Genomic DNA, 22,269 nt, shown 5'->3' on the forward strand with positions numbered 1-22,269 from the left:
ATAGCATATGGATCAGCAGCTATGTCTCTTTTAAGGAAACTGGATGTGATTCAGGCTCAGGCTTTGAAAGTGTGCAGTGGGGCTTTTAAAACATCACCAGTATCAGCCCTGCAGGTAGAAATGGGAGTAATGCCTTTGGAACTAAGAAGGATGCAATTGATGGCAAACTACGCGGCTAATTTGCAGGGACACAATGATTCTCACCCTGCAAAAGGAGTGTTGCAGGAATGCTGGGAAAATGGGAGGTTTCAGAGGGATAACTTTAGTCAGGTAGGGAATGATATTGCTAAAGAATGTGGAGTGTTTGACCGAAGGATAAGTCCTTCAGTAGTTTATCCGGTCGCAGCTCCATGGAAACTTGTATGGCCTGATATAGACTGGCATTTGTTAGAGGTAAAAAGGATAGGAAAATATAAAACTCATTTGGTAAGTGCATTTAACTGTCATGTGATGGAAAAGTATAGTGATTATACTCACATTTATACGAATGGTGCTAAGGAACCTGAAACAGGAGTGACAGGGATTAGGATGGCTATACCAGCAAAAGAAATTGAAATCAGCAGAAGAACATCTAATAAGTTAGAGGTGTATACAGTGGAGATGCTGGCGGTGTTGGTTGCATTGTGATGGGTGGAGAAAGTTAGACAAGTCAAAGTGTTGATATGCTCAGATTCATCCTCAATTCTAGCAAGTTTAAGGTCTTTTCACACAAACAGTTGGCAAGATGTACTTTATGAAGTCATTCAGTCAGTCACAAGAATTGCAAATCAGGGAGGTCAGGTAAAATTTCTACGGGTTCCAGCACATGTAGTGGTGAAGGGAAATGAGAGGGTGAATGATTTGGCAAAGAAGGCATTAAAGAAAGAAAATATAGAAATGCACATTAGTATCAGTAAAGCAGAGATTAAGTGTGTAATCTGGGAAAAAAATCAACCAAATGTGGCAACAAAGATGGGACAGGGAGGGGAAAGGGAGGCATTTATATCAAATACAAAGAAGTGTTGCAGGTACTAGGGTAGGTAGTGGAAACAGAAGAGAAGAAACTGTGTGGACTAGGTTAAGGCTGGGGCACTATGCATTAAACAAAACATAGAAAATGATAGGGAAACACCGGACAGGATTGTGTGAGGAATGTCAGGAAGAGGAGTCAGTAGAACATGTAGTTCTGAGTTGCAGGAAGTATAGGATACAGAGAGAGATGATCAGAATTAATTTAAGGGAACTGGGGGTGCAGGAATTCACATTAAAAGGGTTGCTGGGCATGGGTGAGAGAGCACAGGTTAGGGAATTTTTAACTTTCTTAAGGGGTACTGGTTTTTTTTTATATATAGGATATGACGGATAAGCATATGGCCAAAGATGGAAGGATAAAGTGTAGGTTGGGGGGGGGGGGGGGGTGTGAGTGAGTGAGTGAGTGAGTGAGTGAGTGAGAGAGAGAGAGAGAGAGAGAGAGAGAGAGAGAGAGAGAGAGAGAGAGAGAGAGAGAGAGAGAGAGATAGAGAGAGAGAGAGAGAGAGATAGATAGATAGATAGATAGATAGATAGATAGATAGATAGATAGATAGATAGATAGATAGATATTGATTGGGTGAAGGGATTTAGAAAGCAAGTCTATTGCACACTCCAGAGCAGAAGGTGGCGGTAATGCACCATTAAGCTGGGTGCCAAACGCTGTAAAACAAGACGAAGAAGAAAAATTTATTGAGAATGGATCCTACAGCAGATTCAGAATGATCGTAAGATGTTCAGAAATTTAGGCGATTGATACCATGGGAGAAAAAGAGACCGAGAAAGAAGGAACCCAATCAGAATAAAAATTCCAAAACTGGTAGGAAAAGTCCATTAAGGTGTGTTATTTGAAGAATTCTTCTAACCTAAGATGTGGACGCAAAAAGCAATTCACAAAATAGTTAGACTAAAACAATCAACACACATCAAAGTTGCTGGTGAACGCAGCAGGCCAGGCTGCATCTGTAGGAAGAGGTGCAGTCGACGTTTCAGGCCGAGACCCTTCGTCAGGACGAACTGAAGGAAGAGTGAGTAAGGGATTTGAAAGTTGGAGGGGGAGAGGGAGATCCAAAATGATAGAAGACAGGAGGGGGAGGAATAGAGCCAAGAGCTGGACAGGTGATAGGCAAAAGGGGATACGAGAGGATCATGGGACAGGAGGTCCTCCCCCTCCTGTCTTCTCCTATCATTTTGGATCTCCCCCTCCCGCTCCAACTTTCAAATCCCTTACTCACTCTTCCTTCAGTTAGTCCTGACGAAGGGTCTTGGCCTGAAACGTCGACTGCACCTCTTCCTACAGATGCTGCCTGACCTGCTGCGTTCACCAGCAACTTTGATGTGTGTTGCTTGAATTTCCAGCATCTGCAGAATTCCTGTTGTTTGAGACTAAAACAATGATACTTTTTGACTATTGCACAAAAGCTATTTGCTTCTTAATATCTTTTTCACTTAAAAATTAGAACGGGGAAAACACTGACAGTATCATGCAACACACAAAATGCTGGAAGAACTTAGTAGGTCAGGTGGCATTTATGAAAAAGAGCAAGCAGTCAATATTTCGGGCTGAGAAGTCAACCGTTTAATCTTTTCCATATATGCTGCCTAACCTGGAGTGTTCCTCCAGCACTTTGAGTGTGTTGTTTGGATTTCCAGGATCTGTAGATTTTCTCGTTTGAACAATATTATATGGTCTGAAAAACAAGTGGAACCTTAGACAAGTTAGCAAACAGCTGCCAGCAAAAGATGGCAGTGTACGATCTAAAATTTTACAGGGACATTCATACCAAGGCATCCTTTTTCTTTTCTACTGTCTCATTCATTGCTTGTATTTCACTCTTTTCTTGTTCTGGACATTCCACAATCATGGGTTTGAGCTTTGCTTGCATCTCCTTTTCATTAACCAAGTCCACTTTCAGCTGGCTCTACCAATAAAAAGACAACTTTATTAGGGGTAAAAATTAGATTAATACAGTGCAGACATGACTACATACAACTATACCTTTAAATGATATAGCATTCCACGAAGTTGTATCAAACTACCACATGAAACTTAGTAAACCAGATGGTTTGTAACACCTGTGTAGCGCTCATCTTGTCTCATGCGACTGGTCACCACACTCTTTATGAGAAAAATCAAATGACATAGTACTACGCTAAGTGCTAGTAGGCCATCAGAAGCTCTAGGCATTGGAACAGGCTTTATATCTCTATATAAAAATCAAGATATACAAAATATTTACATGAATAACAATTAAAATTCCCACATTCTGTCGTTCCAAATCTCAGATATCAACAAAAAACAAATTTCTGCTTAGTTAGAACCAGTGACATTCATTAGAATAACCTTTGTTAATCTAATTAGTTAGAGAAATTGTAGTTAGTGTTATTTCCCGTTTAAAGGTATACAGACTAACCTAGTTAGCAAACTAATTGAATTCCTATTCTTAAGTATTATGGTTAACTTCAGGTTTCAGTTCAAGTCAGTATATCTACAAATTGAAATTGAAAAATTATATATCTATACAGCTCAACTCCTTTCACAATAATTCTCCAACATCACAACTTTTAAACAAAGTAAATCTCGTTCAGTAACTTATCAAAATCTTTGCAAAAATAATCAGTTATTGCAGAAAATCAAATTCAGATGCTTTGAATGAAAATAAACTTGTACATCCAATCGTATTAAATCCTCTATGTCATGAAACAATTCGTTCCTGCACTGGTTCTTCATCTTGGGTGGCTTGCCATCTTGTTTGGTTGAATTAGTTGATCATCCAGGGAAAGTCAATTCCCAAACTTATACAAAAGAAACCTGACCAAATCCCTTGGCATAACTTAACAGAACCAATTCCCGGTTACATGGTAGCGATCTTGGACACACATCTCTACCGATGTTGTCTCATTTTAGGGCTGCTGCTCGTTATAGCTATAGCTTCAATAGATCGTTTTTCTCTATTGTCTCTCCTCCAGGGGTTTCAAGTAAGTAGGGTAGAGATATTCACTACCAATTACACTCTAACAGTTTATATCTTTAGATTCTAATAGCTTGCTGCGTTTCTCTCGCTTTCCTGCACTGCATCAGCCAAGCCTCGTTCTCCCATAGCTTTTTTCCCTCAAGTTCTTTAAATTCTGTAAACCTCATTTTCATCCCTCCACAGGTAACATTACAGCATTGAGTTAAATTAATCTGGTTTACAGGCTCATTCAGCATCAATCCGGGCACAAAACACGCGTAAAAGGTATGCCCACAAATACCCTTCACTAAAATCTGGGAAATATCAAAGCTGAGATATTTAATTGGCATCTGTTAAAGCTGGAGCAAACTAGCTGGATGAACATTCTCTAGATCTCGTTATTATTCAGGAACCTTGATAACTTTGGCTTCAACACCCAAAGGACAACATTATCCAAACCTTACTACCAAATGTTTCAGCAAAAGTTCCTAATTCTTTCACCACCTTCAACAGGGTCTCTGAAGGTGATATGACATAACGTGATGAATCTTATAGTACAAGGTCAAACCAGAGTAAAGAAAACTCCTGCAGATTACCACTCAGCGCTGATGTATCAGAAATCCATTACAATGAGCACCACTTGATAGAAGCATTAAGATTAAAAGAGAGTACAAAAATGCACTCTGGGTGAATGTACCACTAATGATGTAGTGAAGAAATGTGAAACTGCACTTGGAGCTTAAAGTAGGCATTTTAACTGATGATGACAGCGTACACCTGTGCTCTACATTGGGTAAATTCACATTTGATAAGTGAAAAGTAACACTTTGCCACAGAATGACCACCTAGAGTTCTGACATCCAGCAAATTTCCCAGCCCCATCAATATCCTGGACAGAGAAGCCACAACCATACATTAGATGATATTCTATGTTGAGATGGCACTCAGTCCAGAAAGGCTACCAGCCTTAGGATTGGAAACAGAAGCTGGGAACAAATTTCTTTAGCTGTTGTCTTTATGTACCTTTTACCTGCTCCACACAGGGAACTACTTTGCTGTTGGCTACATGTCATCTGCCAATTTGATCTACCTATGAGCTTGAGTAGATAGTCAGCTTTAAGTCATCATGCAATAGTTATTCTTCTGACTTGCAATTTCTTCACTGAAATATAGAGAATGCCTTGCTTTGAGGCATGGGGACAGCTTGCACATTAACAATCCAACCAGGACATTAGGGATAGGGAGGCAAAATTCAGAGCAGGTGTCTGTCTCCTGTACTTTATTTCAGTTTAGTAACATGGAATATGCTTTAATTCCAGATATTGGGGACAAATGTTCGAGACTTGACATACATTTAATTGGCATCTGTTAAAGCTGGAGCAAACTAACCAGATAAACATTCTCTAGATCTCCTTATTATTTAGGAATCTTATTAACTTCAGCTTCAAGACCCAAAAGGATGGCATTATTCAAAATGTTGCTGCTTACTCAATATCATTCATCTATACTGTATACCCATTCCATTCACCGTGTGCACCTTGTTGCAAAGTGACACATCTAATAATGCCCTAAGATAGACTTGCCATGGCTTTGTCAACAGCAGCTCCCAAATCTGGTCAGGCAACATCTTTGGAAAGGAGTAAACAGTCAACATTTTGGGCCGAGACCCTTCATCAGGTGTTCTATTGATGTTGCCTGACCTGCTGAGATCCTTCAGCATTTTGTGTGCGTTGCTTGGACTTCCAGATTTGCAATTTTTTTGTGTTTAATCTCCCAAATCAGAATCAGGTTTGCTAACATTGGCATGTGTCATGAAATTTGAAGGTTGTTGCTGCAACACCACTCCACTAGTTGGCATATCTTGCATATCTAGTTGGCCTGTACGCCCTCTCGTCTCCACCTGAGGTTCCACCAACAATGGTTGTATCATCAGCAAATTTATAGATTGTATTTCAGTTATGCATAGCCACACAGTCATGGGTGGAGAGAGAGTAGAGCAGTGGGCTAAGCACACACTCCTGAGGTGCACCCATGTTGATCGTCAGTGAGGAGATGTTATCACCAGTCCGCACAGATTGTGATCTTCCGGTTCGGAAGTCGAGGATCCAATTGCAGAGGGAGGTACAGAGGCCCAGGTTCTGTAAGCTCCTCAATCAGGATTGTGGGAATGAAAGTATTAAGTGCTGAGCTATAGTCGATGAACAGCATCCTGACACAGGTGTTTGTATTGCCAGGTGGTCTAAAGCCATGTGAAGAGCAATTGAGATTGCATCTGCCGTTTACATATTGCGGCAATAGGCAAATTGCAATGCGACTAGGTCCTTGCTGAGGGAGGATTTCAGTCTAGTCAAGGTTCAAACGTACAACTTAATGTCAGGGAAATGTATACAATATACATCCTTCACAACCATCCACAAAAACAGAGGAATGTCCCAAAAAAAATGAACAACAGTTAAATGTTAGAACCCCAAAGCTTCCCCCCACCCTGGCTCATAACTGGCAGCGAGCAACAATTTCCCCTCACCCCACCGGCAAAAAAAAGCATTGGCACCGCCACTGAGCACTCAAGCATTAGCAAAGCAATAGCAAAGACACAGACTTGCAGTTACCCCAAAGACTTCGCGTTTCACCCGGTATTTGACATACCGCAGGATCTCTCTCCCTAGTAAGCGAGAAAGAAGGGTCTCCATTTTCCCAGCGAGCGGGGAACCATAACAAATAACTCGCTGGTTTACGATGTTAAAAGTCCGTTACGTCACTTTTTTCAAGCTCTGTGCCTGAAGATCGCAAAGATCTCAGGTCTCCGGGCACACAGCAGATATCCCGACACCCCCAATGACGCACGGGTCTCCTGTCGTGACACTAACCCTCGATCCACTCGTCTCCAGAGCCCTGAGATCCTAGGCTTCTGAATTCGAGCCGGACTCTTAGGCCAAACCTTTGGCGTGCATAATGGCCAGTTACGGAACCCCAAGAGCAGGTCCCATTCCCGTAAAGAACCAACCTCTCAAAGCATTTCATCACTGTAGATAAGAGTGCTACCGGGCAATAGTCATTAAGGCAGCTCACATTATTCTTCTTAGGCACTGGTATAACTGTTGCCTTCTTGAAGGAAGTGGGAACTTCCACCCACAGCAGTGAGAGGTTGAAAATGTCCTTGAATACTCCCGCCAGTTAGTTGGCACAGGTTTTCAGAGCCTTATCATGTACTCCATCGGGACCTTCCGCCTTGCGAGAGTTCACCCTCTTTAAAGACAACCTAACATCAGTCTCTGAGACAGAGGTCACAGGGTCATCAGGGGCAGCAGGGATGTTCACAACTGCAGTAATATTCTCTCTTTCAAAGCAGGCACAGAAAGCATTGAGTCCATCTGGTAGTGAGGCATCGCTGCCATTGATGCTATTGGGTTTTGCTTTGTAGGAAGTAAAGTCTTGCAAAGTGGAGGTGGAGGATAAATGTGTGGCTGAGGGATTGGAGCAGGGGGCAGGGATTCAGATTTCTGGATCATCAGGACCTCTTCTGGGGCAGGAGTGACCTGTACAAAAAGGATGGGTTGCACTTGAATCCGAGGGGGACCAATATCCTGGCGGGAAGGTTTGCTAAGGCTACAGAGGAGAGTTTAAACTAGAATTGCTGGAGGTGTGGGAACTGAACTGAAGTGATGGAGGAAAGGAAGGTTGGCTCACAAATAGAGAAAGTTTGGAGACAGTGCAAAAGGTAGGATAGGCAGGTGATAGAGAAGGGACGTGCTCAGTCCAATGGTTTGATATGTGTATTTTAATGCCAGAAGCATCATGAATAAAGCGGATGACCTTAGAGCGTGGATAAACATTTGGAACTATGATGTTGTGGCCATTACAGAGACTTGGACAGTGCAGGGGCAGGAATGGCTACTTCAAGTGCCAGGCTTTAGATGTTTCAGAAAGGATAGGGAGGGAGGCAAAAGAGGTGGGGGTGTGGCACTGTTGATCAGAGATAGAGTCAGGGCTGCAGAAAAGGAAGAAGTCATGGAGGGGTTGTCTACAGAGTCTCTGTGGGTAGAAGTTAGGAATAGGAAGGGGTCAATAACTCCATAGGACACTCAAAGCTGCTACGCAGGTTGACTGTGGTTAAGAAGGTATACGGTGCATTGGCCTTCATCAATCATGGGATTGAGTTTAAGAGCCGAGAGGTAATGTTGCAGCTATATAGGACCCTGGTCAGACCCCACTTGGAGTACTGTGCTCAGTTCTGGTCGCCTCCCTATAGGAAGGACATGGAAACCATAGAAAGGGTGCAGAGGAGATTTACAAGGATGTTGCCTGGATTGGGGAGCATGCCTTATGAGAATAGGTTGAGTGAACACAACCTTTTCTCCAAGGAGAAACGGAGGATGAGAGGTGACTTGATAAAGGTGTACAAGATAATGAGAGGCATTGATCGTGTGGATACTCAGAGGCTTTTCTCCAGGGCTGAAATGGCTAGCATGAGAGGGCATAGTTTTAAGGTACTTGGAAGTAGGTACAGAGGAGATGTCGGGGTAAGTTTTGTTTTATAAAAGCACAGAGAGTGGTGAGTGCGTAGAATGGGCTGCTGGCGGCGGTGGTAGAAGCGGAAACAATAGGGTGTTTTAAGAGACTCCTGGATGGCTACATGGAGCTTAGGGCTATGGGTAAAGCCTAGGTAGTTCTAAGGTAGGGACATGTTCGGCACAGCTTTGTGGGCTTGGCACCAGTGTCGCCGCAGAGCACTGTGTGATTAAGTGCCTTGCTCAAGGACACAACACGCTGCCTCAGCTGAGGCTCGAACTAGCGACTTCAGATCACTAGACCAACATCCTAACCACTTGGCCACGCACCAACTCTGGTACAGACCTTCTTCTTTTAACAACCTGATGGTCTCGGCCCAAAACATTGACTCTCTATTCTCATCCATAGATACTGCCTGACCTGCTGAGCTCCTCCAGCACATTGTGTGTATTGCTCTAAATTTCCAGCATCTGCAGTACCTCTTGTGTCTATGATTTATTGCTCCACTGCAAAGTCTCTTCAAGATATGCCTACCCTGAAGTTTAAATCCTCTTCGAAAGGAGTTCAGTGAGACTCTCTCAATGCTCCTCTGCTGCTCTGATTCTTCCACCATATGCTCATCCAGACTCGCTATCACAGCCATGTACCCTTCTTGGGAATTTGTCTCCGCCACCATCTTGTACCACATGGCTTCCAGCTCCATTTCCAGATCTTCCAGCTTGGATCCAGCAAGCGCTCAATTGACTGTTTCTCCCGCCACTGCTCCCTCTGGATTCTATGTGCCACCCTCACCACTCCAAAAAATTCACAGCTCCAACCAACAATTCTTTTCCTTCCTTGCATCTACTAATTGGAAGATCGTGCATCTGAAGACGCAGCAGCCTGCAGTCCCTCCGGCTCTGAACTCCACTTCCTGCAGGCTGCCGACTCCGCCGCCTCCAGTTAGGGCTCGAACCTAGGGATTAACCGCCTCCAGAACGCAGACACCACTTCCAACTCCAGTTCTGAACTTGCCACCTGAAAACCGCAGACCTTGCTGCCACCAGCTCTCTCGTCAACCTCTATACCAGCCGCTTTCAAACTGCGGACCCTGCTATCTCCAACTCAGACTTCAGCTGCCTACTCCCCCAGGCCAAGACCTTTCTCACTGCCGCTGGGTTCAGTGGTTCCTCTTTCCACCACTATTACTCCACACCAATCCCGGAGCTCCTTGGCTCCTCTTCACCCTTCTACCCCCACCCCTCTCAGTCCTCTGAGCCTCTATCTTCATCCTACCCTACGTCCCCAGAACACCCCCCACACCATCCGCTCCTCTGACCCGTCCAACTCTCTACCCACCCCTTATCCTAGCTCCACCTCCTGCCATGTTCTCACCATACTCTCCAATCTTCCCCTCTCTGAGGTAGAATGTTCTGTTCTCAGTAAGGGCCTCACCTTTATCCCCCTGCGCCTGCACCTTAGTGAGTTCCCCACCCACTATGACACAGAGCTCTTCTTCCGTTGCCTTTGTCTCCATGCCTACTTCTTTGGCAAGGATTCTCCAGCCCGCACCGATGCCCCTTCTCTCATCTTTAACCCTCCTCCTCTTCTTGGAGGCACCACTCTGGTCTTCTGCCTGCTCTGGATCTTTTTAACTCTAACTGCCAAAGAGACATCAACCGTCTCAATTTTAACACTCCTCTCTCCAATTCAAACCTTACTCCCTTTGAACGCACTGCTCTCTACTCTCTCCTCACTAATCTAATCCTAATTAAGGGTTTCGGCCCAAAACATCGACTGTTTATTCCCAATCATGGATACTGCCTGACCTGCTGAACTCCAGTATATTATGTATATTGCTCTAAATTTCCAGCATCTGCAGTACCTCTTGTGTCGAAGATTCCTCCTGTATTTTGCAATTGCAAGCATAATGGGAGAATGTTTTCGTTAATCTATTTACAAAACATAGATGCTGCTACAAAAGGTCAGACTTACTGCCAATTCTTAGGAACACTTGAGGAGGCATTGGCAAGCATTTTCTCAAACCTCAGCAATCTGTGTTATGATGGAAATAATCACAATTCTGTAGGAAAATAGTGCCTTTTTTTAAAAATCAATAATGAAGCAATGGTACAGTCAAATATTATATACAAGTGCTTGAAATTCCTCTTGCACATAAAAAGCATCAACTCAGCTCCATTGAATATTGCACCTCCACATGTCAAGATAAACTGACATATGACATGCGTGGTGATTGAGGCAGATACAGTAGAGAGATTTAAGGCACTCGGACTCATGAATGAAAGAAAAAGGGAGGGTTATGTGAAAGGGAAGAGTTAGATTAATTTTGCAGTACACAACATTGTGTGCTATACTGTTCTATAATTCTGTGCTCGATGATGATGCTTTTACTGAGATGGGTTGCTTGAGCTTCATTTTGATATTCAAAGAAAAACTACTTTTCTTGAAAAATAAGCACACCACTACTTGGATCAGAAATTGGAAGGCAGAATGAATTTGCATGTGCAAAATCTTAAAACAAATTTACATTTCAAAAAGTCAGCTAAAAATATTGGTGTTCACCAAATCACTAAAATCTTCAATTTTTTATTGTCCAAGCCCAAAGCTTGTTTCTGTCCTGCAGCACATGTTGACTCACAAAAGATACAATTTTTATCCTAACATATAAAATCCTAATCAAAATTAAAACTTGAAATATATCTACCAGCACTTTGTTTCTTTCAGCAATTTTCGCTTTCAGTTGTGTAGTTACATCTTGAACAGAACTCTGCCAAAAAAAAAAAGCACATTACAATGTCATCAACATAGCATGAAGGAGGGCATTTCAAGATATTGCCTGCGGATTGACTGCCCACTGATGTAGCCAGATGTCTATGAAATTAGCAGCTTTTGAATTAACAGATCTTTTACAAGATTTCATAGGGCAGGTGAAAAAAAGTTCCAAGAAATGGCCATGTTAAAAAAATTGGAGATTTTGTATTATTTTTCATTACTGAAGATGAGGACAAATTATTAGCTATGTCAAGCCCACATGATCCCAACATGGTAACCTTGGCAATTAATTTCAAAGTGGCTGTTGATAAAGAGAAGACAAATCTTGCGGCCCAAGTTAATCAGCTTTCAAAGACAAACACCACAGAATACGAAATAAATGAGCAATATGTTTTCATATTCTCCATTTTTCATCCAAAGACCACACAAAAATTCACATTAAAACTTTAAAACAGAACTAGATTAGATTTGGGCATGTCCCTCATAGCCTTAAAATAGGAGCTATTATCCAGTGATCTACTGTACTGACCCAACTCCTAGCCTGAAGGTTTTTAAATGCAGAATTTGGGCTTCCTCTGCCTGTAGCAGATCACACACTGACTGTGCTTCTCCATCTAACAGTAAACATATGCATCGGTAAATGTAATGGTAAAGAACTTTGTTATAAAGAACTTTCCTATAGAATACAAGTCCTTAGATAAAAAAGTTAAAAGCTTATGTCAAAAAGCCAAAGAAGAATGGTTAAACCAGGAATGTGAGCAATTAGAAAGAATCCCTATTACTGATCCAAAAAGGTTACACCAACAAATCAAGAATATCACTGGTAAAAAGCTCCTCTGTTCTTCAGGTGGATGTTTGAAAGGAAAGGACAGTACCATTATCATGGAAAAAGATGAGATTATGAACAGATCGACTGAGCATATTCAGGAATTGTTTGAAGACGATTGAGGCGAAAAGCCAGAAATTAAGAAGAACATTGAAGGTCCAAGTACTTTAAAATCTGAAGTTCGTAATGCAATAAATAAGATGAAGGAAAGGAAAGGCAGCAGGTGCTGATGAATTAGTAATAGAACAAATTATTGCCCTTGAAGATTATGGAATTGAAAAGCTTACTGATTTAATCAATGACATTTATAAGACTGGAATAATACCAGAAGAGATGAAAAAAAAAATCAGTATTTATCACTCTTCCTAAGAAACATGGAGCAATAGAATGTGAATTACACAGGACCATAAGTTTAATGAGCCATATCACTAAGATACTTCTAAGAATTTTGATAACGAGAGCTAAAAGTAAGATACAAGCTGAAATAGGTAAGGAACAATGTGGTTTTGTGAAAGACGAAGGTACAAGAAACGCGATATTGATGTTAAGGATACTATCAGAACGAGCTATTCAAGTGCAAAAAGATTTGTTTGTTTGTTTTATCAACTACACAAAAGCATTTGATAAAGTGAAACACAATAATTTATTTGAAATATTACAGGAAATTCTAGATCTAGATTCGAAAAACTTCCGCCTAATCAGAAATCTGTACTAGGAACAAACTGCCACTGTAAGAATAGATGGAGAAGTGAGTCAGTTACGAAAATCAAGAGAGGCATTCGACAAGGGTGTGTTTTCTCCCTGTTACGTACCCCGTAACTGGGTTGCCAAACCAGCAGAAATGGATCACTCAGTTGGAGTATGGATTACTAGAACTAAGAAAGTTTTATTAAAGAAACAAGCAACACAGTAATCGAAAGGATAATAAATGCAGCAGTTCAGCAATGATAAACACACATGTGCACAGAATTAAGATAACAGCATCAATCAAGCTCTATCGTTGTCTAGGGGTAAATGACCAATTTCAAAGTGACACAAAGTTCAGTCCAATTTAGTTCAGTTCGCAGTAATCGTTGCCATGGCGATGGACAACGTGGGGGGAGAGAGAGAGAGAGAACGACTGATCATTCAGAAACGGCTTCCACTCACAGACCAGCGATATTGCTCACAAGCAGCTTTCGGGCGGGTCCTTTGTGATGTCACCTGAGGTCACCGACTGTGACCCCTCCTCCAGATGCGGTCGATCCTCTGCAGTGAGCCCGGCACCCAAGCGAGGGTGGACACACACCGGGTTCCCGCTGATCGTACCTTTCCACCCTGTGCGTTTAAGGCTGATCCCCCGATCAGCCGTCCAAGAGCTTCCCACCGACTCGTGAGAGGCACACCGCTTCCAGGGTCTCGTTACCTCGAGTGTTGTGTGTGTCCTGCCTTAGCGAACCTGTCCCTTTTTATCCCCCTACTGGGGTATCGCCTGTCCATCACTTCAAACAGTTCAGGGTTCAAAGGGGGAGCCGCTCCAGACAGCTCTCTCTCCTGCCCCTTCATTACACATCTCCAGATCGCCTGTCCATCACTTCAAACAGTTCCTTATCTCTCTTTCCCCTGAGGACAGGTGGCAGACCAACTGCTGATGCCACTGATGCTAGCCCAGGCCAGCAAACATCTTAATTTATGTATATTCTCGTCACATCCCCAATTTGTTTAATGTGTACAGTGAAACAATATTACAAAAAAAAAGACATCTTGGGTATCAAAGTTGGTGATGAAAACATCAATAATTTTAGATATGCGGATGGCAAGTACGGAGGAGGAACAACAAAACTTAATTGATATAGTTGTTGAAGAAAGTGCAAAAATGGGTCTATCCATCAATTGCAAAAAGACAGTGTATGGTGATATCCAAAAAGGAGGAGAATCCTATCTGCAGGCTGAGAATAAACAGGGAAGACATAAAACAAGTACAGAACTTTTGCTACTTAGGAAGCTGGGTGACATCAGATGGCAGGTGCAACATGGACATCAAAAGAAGAATATGGATGGCAAAAGACACCTTTATGAGAATGAAGAGTATACTGACCAACACTAAACTAGGCATGACAACCCACCTCAGAGCACTGAGATGTTATATTTATCCACTTATGCTACATGGCTCAGAATGTTGGACAATATCTAGTAACATGAAGAAACGAATTGAAGCAGCAGAGATGTGGTTTTTGAGGAAGATGCAAAGAATATCATGGATGAAACGAATATCTAACGAGGATGTCATGAACAGAGCAAGCATAAAAAGAGAAATAATTTATGAGATCATGAAAAGGCAACGTGACTTCTTTGGACATGTGATTCGGAAAGAGAAGTTAGGATGCACAGTAATTATAGGAAAGATTGAAGGGAAGAAAGCAAGAGGAAGACAAAGACAAATGATGATGGAGACAGCAGCCAGAGAACTGGAAATGAATACCAATGAATTGATCCACTTGACCTGAAACAGGAGTGCGTGGGCCATGGCAGTCAAAGCTCAAACTGGGCATGGCACCTGATGATGATGATGATGATGAAGGAACTTTGTAATCTTCTGCTACATTACTTCAAGTTGCTAACAAAATGAAGAGAACAGAGGTAGAAAACATTTGCTGTCCAATTATTTATTTTTTTTTATATAAAGGAGAAGTGCAAATACTTGGACCATCAGGCACAGGTACAGAATCAGGATATTCGGCCCATCCAGTTTGCTCTATCGTAGCTGATTTATTTTCCCCTCTCAACCCCATTCTCCTGCCTTCTTCTCATAACCTTTGATAGATACTTAATTAGTGAGGACATCAATCTCTGCTTTAAATACACCCAGTGACCTAGCCTCCATAGCTGACTGTAACAATGAACTACACAGATTCACCACCCTCTAGCTAAAGAGATTCCTCATCATCTCTGTTCTAAAGGGAGATCCATCTATTCCGAGTCTGTGCCCTCCAGTCCTAGACACTACCACTCCTACGATTCGAAATATTCTCTGCATGTCCAGTTTATCTAGGCCTTTCCATAATCAACAGGTTTTAATGAGATCTTTGTTTCTTCTAAATTCTGGAAAATAAAGGCACAGAGCCATCAAACTCTCCTCGCACGTTAAATCTTTCATACCAGGACTGTTCTCGTAAACCTCCTCTGGACCTTTTCCAATGCCAACACATGCTTTCTTAGAGCTGGGACACAAGAAGGTGGGAGGGAAGGTCCTTCATGAACATTTTGCTTCTGTATTCACCAGTGGACCCAGCTGGTGGCTTAGTGACATCAGCATCAGACTTCGGGACGAAAGGTCCCGAGTTCGAACCCAGCCGGCTCCCCTGCATGCTTTCCATCCGTGCTGGGTTACAAGCTGGTGATCTCTTTGGAAACTCACCTGGCAGAAGGCAATGGCAAACCACTGCTGTAACTTGCCTCGTACGCAGTTCCCCACTACGTCAGAGAGGCATGGAGGGAAATCGTCCAGATGCGACGTAAAACAAAAAATTCACCAGTGACAGGGACGTTGACATTTGTGAGGGCAATTTAAAAAAGGGTAATATGCTATAACATGTTGCAGTTACAAAAGATGTGCTGGAATTTCTGAAAATTTTTTAGGATAGACAAGTTCCTGGGGCCGGATGAGAAAATACTATGGGAAAGAAAAGGGAGATAATGGATCTGAATGTGTGGCTGAGGAACTGGTGTAGGAAGCAAGGATTTACATTCTTGCACCACTAGGGTATGTTTCGGGGTAAGGATGAATTGTTTCAAAGGGACAGGTTGCACCTGAATAAGCGGGGCACCAGCATTCTGGCAGGCAGGTTTGTCTCTGCAACACGGGTGTGCTTAAACTAAGTATTGTGGGGGAGGGGACGAACTGGAAACATAAGGATAGAGATAAAGGGAAAGTGAGAATAAGAAAAGTTAAGAATGACAGCAGAATCAACAGAGCAGAAAGCCCCCAAACAGTAGTCAGGATGTAGGGTGTAAGTTGAATCAAGAGTTAAGATTGGCGTGTCGCAAAGGTAATGCTACAGTTGTTATGGGGGACTTCAACATGCAGGTAGACTGGAGGAATCAATTTGGTACTGGACCCCAAGAAAGGGAGTTTGTGGAGTCCTTCCGAGATGGATTCTTAGAACAGCTTGTACTGGAGTGTACCAGAGAGAACGCAATTCTAGATTTAGTGTTGTGCAATGAACCAGATTTGATCAGGGACCTCAAGGTAAAGGAGCCATTAGGAGGTAGTGACCATAATAGGATAAGTTTTAATCTACAATTTGAGAGGGAGAAGGGAAACTCGGAAGTGTCAATATTACAGTTGAACAAAGGGAACTATGGTGCTATGAGGGAGAAGCTGGCCAAAGTTCAATGGAACAATACCCTAGCAGGGATGACAGTGGAACAGCAATGACAAGTGTTTCTGGGAATAATGCGGAAGGTACAGGATCAGTTCATTCCAAAGAGGAAGAAAGATCCTAAGTAAAGGGAGGCCGTGGCTGACAAGGGAAGTAATGGACGGTATAAAAATAAAAGAGAAGTATAACATAGCAAAGACGAGTGGGAAGCCGGAGGATTGGGAAACTTTTAAAGAGCAACCGAAGGTAACTAAAAAGGCAATACGCAGAGGAAAAAATGAGGTACGAAGGTAAACTAGCCAAGAATATAAAGGAGGACAGTAAAAGCTTCTCTAGGTATGTGAAAAGGAAAAAAATAGTTAAGACCAAAATTGGGCCCCTGAAGACAGAAGCGGGTGAATTTATTATGGGGAACAAGGAAATGGCAGACGAGTTGAACAGGTACTTTGGATCTGTCTTCACTAGGGAAGACACAAACAATGTCCCAGATGTAATAGTGGCCAAAGGACCTAGGGCAATGGATGAATTGAAGGAAATTTATAATAGGCAGGAAATGGTGTTGGATAGGCTGTTGGGTCTGAAGGCTGATAAGTCCCCGGGACCTGATGGTCTGCATTCCAGGGTACTTAAGGAGGTGGCTTTAGAAATCGTGGATGCATTAGTAATCATTTTCCAATGTTCTATAGATTCCGGATCAGTTCCTGTGGATTGGAGGGTGGCTAATGTTGTCCCTCTCTTCAAGAAGGGAGGAAGAGAGAAAACAGGGAATTATAGACCGGTTAGCCTGATGTCAGTGGTGGGAAAGATGCTGGAGTCAATTATAAAAATGAAATTACGACACATCTGGATAGCAGTAACAGGATTGGCCCGAGTCAGCGTGGATTTACTAAGGGGAAATCGTGCTTGACTAATCTTCTGGAATTTTTTGAGGATGTAACTATGAAAATGGACAAGGGAGAGCCAGTGGATGTAGTGTACCTGGACTTTCAGAAAGCTTTGATAAAGTCCCACATAGGAAATTAGTGGGCAAAATTAGGGCACATGGTATTGGGGGCAGAGTACTGATATGGATTGAAAATTGGCTGGCTGACAGGAAACAAAGAGTAGCCATTAACAGGTCCCTTTCGGAATGGCAGGCGGTGACCAGTGGGGTACCGCAGAGTTCAGTGCTGGGACCGCAGATGTTTACAATATATATTAATGATTTAGATGAGGAAGTTAAAAGTAACATTAGCAAATTTGCCGATGACACAAAGCTGGGTGGCAGTGTGAAATGTGAGGAGGATGTTATGAGAATGCAGGGTGACTTGGACAGGCTGTGTGAGTGGGCAGATGCATGGCAGATGCAGTCTAATGTGGATAAATGTGAGGTTATCCACTTTGGTGGTAAGAACGGGAAGGCAGATTATTATCTAAATGGAGTCAAGTTAGGAAAAGGGGAAGTGCAACGAGATCTAGGTGATCTTGTATATCAGTCACTGAAAGCAATCATGCAAGTACAGCAGGCTGTGAAGAAAGCTAATAGCATGCTGGCCTTCATAACAAGGGGAATTGACTATAAGAGCAGAAGTCCTTCTGCAGCTGTACAGGGCCCTGGTGAGACCACACCTGGAGTACTGTGTGCAGTTTTGGTCTCCAAATTTGAGGAAGGACATTCTTGCTATTGAGGGAGTGCAGCATAGGTTCACAAGGTTAATTCCCGGGATGGCGGGACTGTCATATGTCGAAAGATTGGAGCAACTGGGCTTGTATACTCTGGAATTTAGAAGGCTGAGAGGGGATCTTAATGAAACATATAAGATTATTAAGGGATTGGACACGCTGGAGGCAGGAAGCGTGTTCCCGCTGATGGGTGAGTCCAGAACCAGAGGCCACAGTTTAAGAATCAGGGATAGGCCATTTAGAATGGAGTTGAGGAAAAATTTTTTCACCCAGAGAGTGGTGGATATATGGAATGCTCTGCCCCAGAAGGCTGTGGAGGCCAAGTCTCTGGATGCTTTCAAAAAAGAGATGGATAGAGCTCTTAAAGATAGCGGAATCAAAGGTTATGGGGTTAAGGCAGGAACTGGATACTGATTGTGGATGGTCAGCCATGATCACAGTGAATGGCGGTGCTAGCTCGAAGGGTTGAATGGCCTACTCCTGCACCTATTGCCTGTTGTCTATTGAAAGAAGGGAAGAGAATGCTGCACCTTTGGTAGTGATCTTTGCATCCTCACTAATCAAAGGAGTAGTACCAGTTGTTAGGAGGGTGGCAAATATTATTCCTTTATTCAAGAAAGAGAGTAGGGATAACCCTGAGGTTTGTAGATCAGTGAGTCTTACTTCGGTGATGGGCAAATGATTGAAGATTCTTAGATACAGGATTTACAAGCATTTGGAGAAATAGTCTGAGTAGGGATAGTCAGTGTGGCTTTGAGAGGCAGACTATGCCTCACCATAAGAAATAGGAGCAAAATAAGGCTATTTGATCCATCAAGTCTGCTGCACCATTTCATCACAGCTGATCCAATTTTCCCCTCGGCCCCAACCTCCTACCTTCTCCCCATATCCCTTCACGCACTGACCAATCAAGAATCTATCAACCTTTGTCTTAAATATACGTAAAGACTTAGCCTCCAGTTTCCTGTGGCAAAGAATTCCACAGATTCACCACTCACGAACCTGATTGAATTATTGGAGGATGTTACAAAGCACATTGATAATGGTAGAGCAATGATTGTGATGTATATGGATTTTAGTAAGGCTTTTGATAAGGTTCTCATGGTAAGGTCGTTCAGAATGTCAGTAAGCATGGGATCCAGGGAACCTTGCTGTGTGGATAAAGAACCGGTTTCCCTTGCCCATAGAAGATAAAAAGTGGTTGTAGATTGAGCACATTCTGCCTAGAATTTGATGGACAATAACGCTCCACATGTATTTTCTAGGACCTCTGCTTTATTGTGAACTTTATAAATGATTTGAATGAGGAAATGGAAAGGTTGGTTAGTAAGTTTGCAGCTGACACGAAGGTCCGTGGAGTTGTGGATACACATGTACATTCCTTTATCCGAAATTCTAAAATCCAAAAAGCTCTGAAAACCAAAGTTCTTTTTCGCCAACAGCTGACATCACTCAGTTGTGCCGTAGCAGCACTAGCAGAGGCTGCCAGACGTCAGTTGTGGCTCAGCGCTCGTACTGGTTACATGTGCACTTGCTGTTCGCTGATATTTTGTGTTCACTGTTGACTTTGTGTTTAATTTCACTGTGAAAATGTCAAAAAGAGCTGCAGATACCCCTATGGGTAACAATGAGAAAAAGGGAAGGAAGCATCTATCATTATCCATAACGCAGAAAGTGGAGTTATTGCAGAAGCTTGATCGTGGTGTGTCTGTGCGGTGTCTTACTGAAGAAAATAGTGTTGGAACTACCATTGTATATGACTTAAATAAACAGAAAGACAAGTTACTGAAGTTTTATAGTGACACTGACAGTGACGTTCTACATTTATTCCAATAAGTCATTTACCATTTGTTTGATTCGTTTCGTTTGAAACTGTACATTTTTATGTTTTATTGAATGTTTTTGTTGGAAATAAATTTTTTTCTTGTCATTATTCCCTAAACAATACAGTATAACTATTTACATAGCATTTACATTGTATTAGGTATTATAAGTAATCTAGAGATGACTTAAAGTATACAGGAGGATGTGCATAGGTTTGATGCACCGCTGGGTCCTAAAGTCCACTGCACTGAGACAGGTTAAATAAGGGACTTGAGGCATACGTGTTTTTTGGTATGGCGGGGGGGGGTTGGGTCTGAAATCTGAAAAATTCTGAATTCCAAAATGCAACTGGTCCCAAGGATTTTGGATAAGGGATTGCGGACCTGTATTAATTAAGATTGCTGCACATTGCGACAGTACATTGACAGGATGCAAAGTTGGGCTAAAAACTGGCAGATGGAGTTCAACCCAGAAAAATTTGAAAGGTTGAATTGGAAGGCAGTATACAGGGTTAATAGCAGGATCTTAACGGTGTAAAGGAACAGAGGGACCTTGGAGCTCACATCCATAGACATCTCAAAGTTGCAATACAGGTTGATAGGGTTATTAAGAAGGTGTATGGTGTGTTGGCCTTTATCAGTCAGGGGTTCAGTTCAAGAGGAAATGTTGCAGCTCTGTAAACCTTATTTTAGACCACACTTGGAATATTGTATAGAGTTCTGGTCGGCGCATTATAGGGAGAATGTGGAAGCTTTAGAGAGGGTGCAGAGGAGATTTACAAGGATTCTGCCACGATTAGAGACCATGCCTTATGAAGATATGTTGAGCAAGCTAGGCATTTTCTCTTTGGAGCAAGAGGATGAGAGCTGACTTGAAAGAGGTATACTAGATGATGAGGCATAGATCAATTGGACAGTCAGAGACTTTTTCCCAGTGTGTAAATAGCTAATACTAGGGGACATAATTTTAAAGATGATTGGTGGAAAGTAAAGCGGGGTAATGTCAGAGGTAAGTTTTTCTTTATACAAAGACAGAAGTGTCCAGTGGTAGTGGTAAATGCAGATACATTAGGGGCATTTAAGAAACTCTTGGATAGGAAAGTGGATGATAGAAATTGGAGAGCTATGCAGGACGGAAGGCTAGATTGATCTTAAACTAGGTTAAAAGTTTGGCACATCATGGACTAAGGGCTTGTACTGAGCTGTAATGTTCTATATTCCACACGTTCTAATCTGCTCACAATACTCCAAATGTGGTCTGATCAATGCCTTTTAAAGCTTCAGCAATACATCCCTGCTTTTACATGCTAGTCCTCTTGATATAATGTATGATAGCAACGCATTTGCCTTCCTTACTACTGACTCAGCCTCCAAGTTGGCCTTAGGAGATTCCTGCACAAGGGCTTCCAAGTCCCTTTGCACTTCTAATTTCTGAATTTTCTCACCAATTAGAAAATAGTCTATGACTTTATTTCTTCTACCAAAAGTGCATGAGCATAGACTTTCCTACACTGTATTCTATTTGCCACTTCCTTGCTCATTCTCAAAATCTGTTCAAGTCCTGCTACAAACTCCCCGTTTCCTCAATATTACCTGCCCCTCCACATATCTTTATATCATCCGCAAACATGACACAAAGCCATCAATTCATCATCCAGATTATTAACATATAATGCAAAAAGCAGCCAACTCAACACCAACCCCTGCAGAACACTACTAGTCACTGACAGTCAGCCAGAAAAGGCCCTCTTTGATTCCTATTCTATGCCTGCTGCCAGAAACAACAGTACACTTACTTGTTTGTGACGATATTCCCCATTTATCACTTGGTGTAATTCTGTAATATCAGCTGAAAGTACGTCAATTTTTGCCTTTTGCTCAGGTGGTACTGTGCTGGTAAAAGAAATGTTTTCCAATTATTTTGTTTTATATTACTTCATACAACTTGCACATCTTTAAAATGTCACTGAAGTCAGTCTTATAGAAATACATTTGAGCAGTACTATAGGATTCAATCAATTTTACTTTCAGTTTGTGGTACCAGATGACTGAACTGGCCTCTCTTCACCCTTCAACTGAGAACTTGAGTTCAAAGTGCATAGGATTATATAAAAGTATTCCATTACAATTGTAATAGCACAGAAAAATCAAGTTTGCATTTTTGAAGAACTAATGATTAATGAAACTATTATCTTGTGCAAATGATTATAGAATAGCATCAATGGCTTATTACAGAGCCACTAATTTTGCAAAATTATAACATTCACCCAAGAAAATTGAATTTTATCAAAATGGTACAGAATGTATAACAATGGAGATTGAAGGAGAGTAATATATTTCAGGCCTCATTAACA

General features: G+C 42.1%; 1 protein-coding gene across 5 annotated transcripts in view; it reads right to left on the reverse strand.

The window, feature by feature from the left end:
* Nucleotides 1–22,269, reverse strand: part of nuf2 (UF2 component of NDC80 kinetochore complex) — an 83,442-nt gene that overhangs the window by 15,076 nt on the left and 46,097 nt on the right. For all 5 annotated transcript variants that reach the window (XM_072274202.1, XM_072274203.1, XM_072274204.1 and 2 more), the window contains 3 exons: nt 21,712–21,808; nt 11,176–11,238; nt 2,793–2,930 (listed from right to left, as the gene is read on the reverse strand). In XM_072274202.1, coding sequence (XP_072130303.1) covers nt 2,793–2,930; nt 11,176–11,238; nt 21,712–21,808 — 298 coding nt within the window. The remainder of the gene's footprint in view (nt 1–2,792; nt 2,931–11,175; nt 11,239–21,711; nt 21,809–22,269) is intronic.

Source organism: Mobula birostris, chromosome 12 (genome assembly GCF_030028105.1).
Source record: "Mobula birostris isolate sMobBir1 chromosome 12, sMobBir1.hap1, whole genome shotgun sequence".
NCBI classification, from domain to species: domain Eukaryota; kingdom Metazoa; phylum Chordata; class Chondrichthyes; order Myliobatiformes; family Myliobatidae; genus Mobula; species Mobula birostris.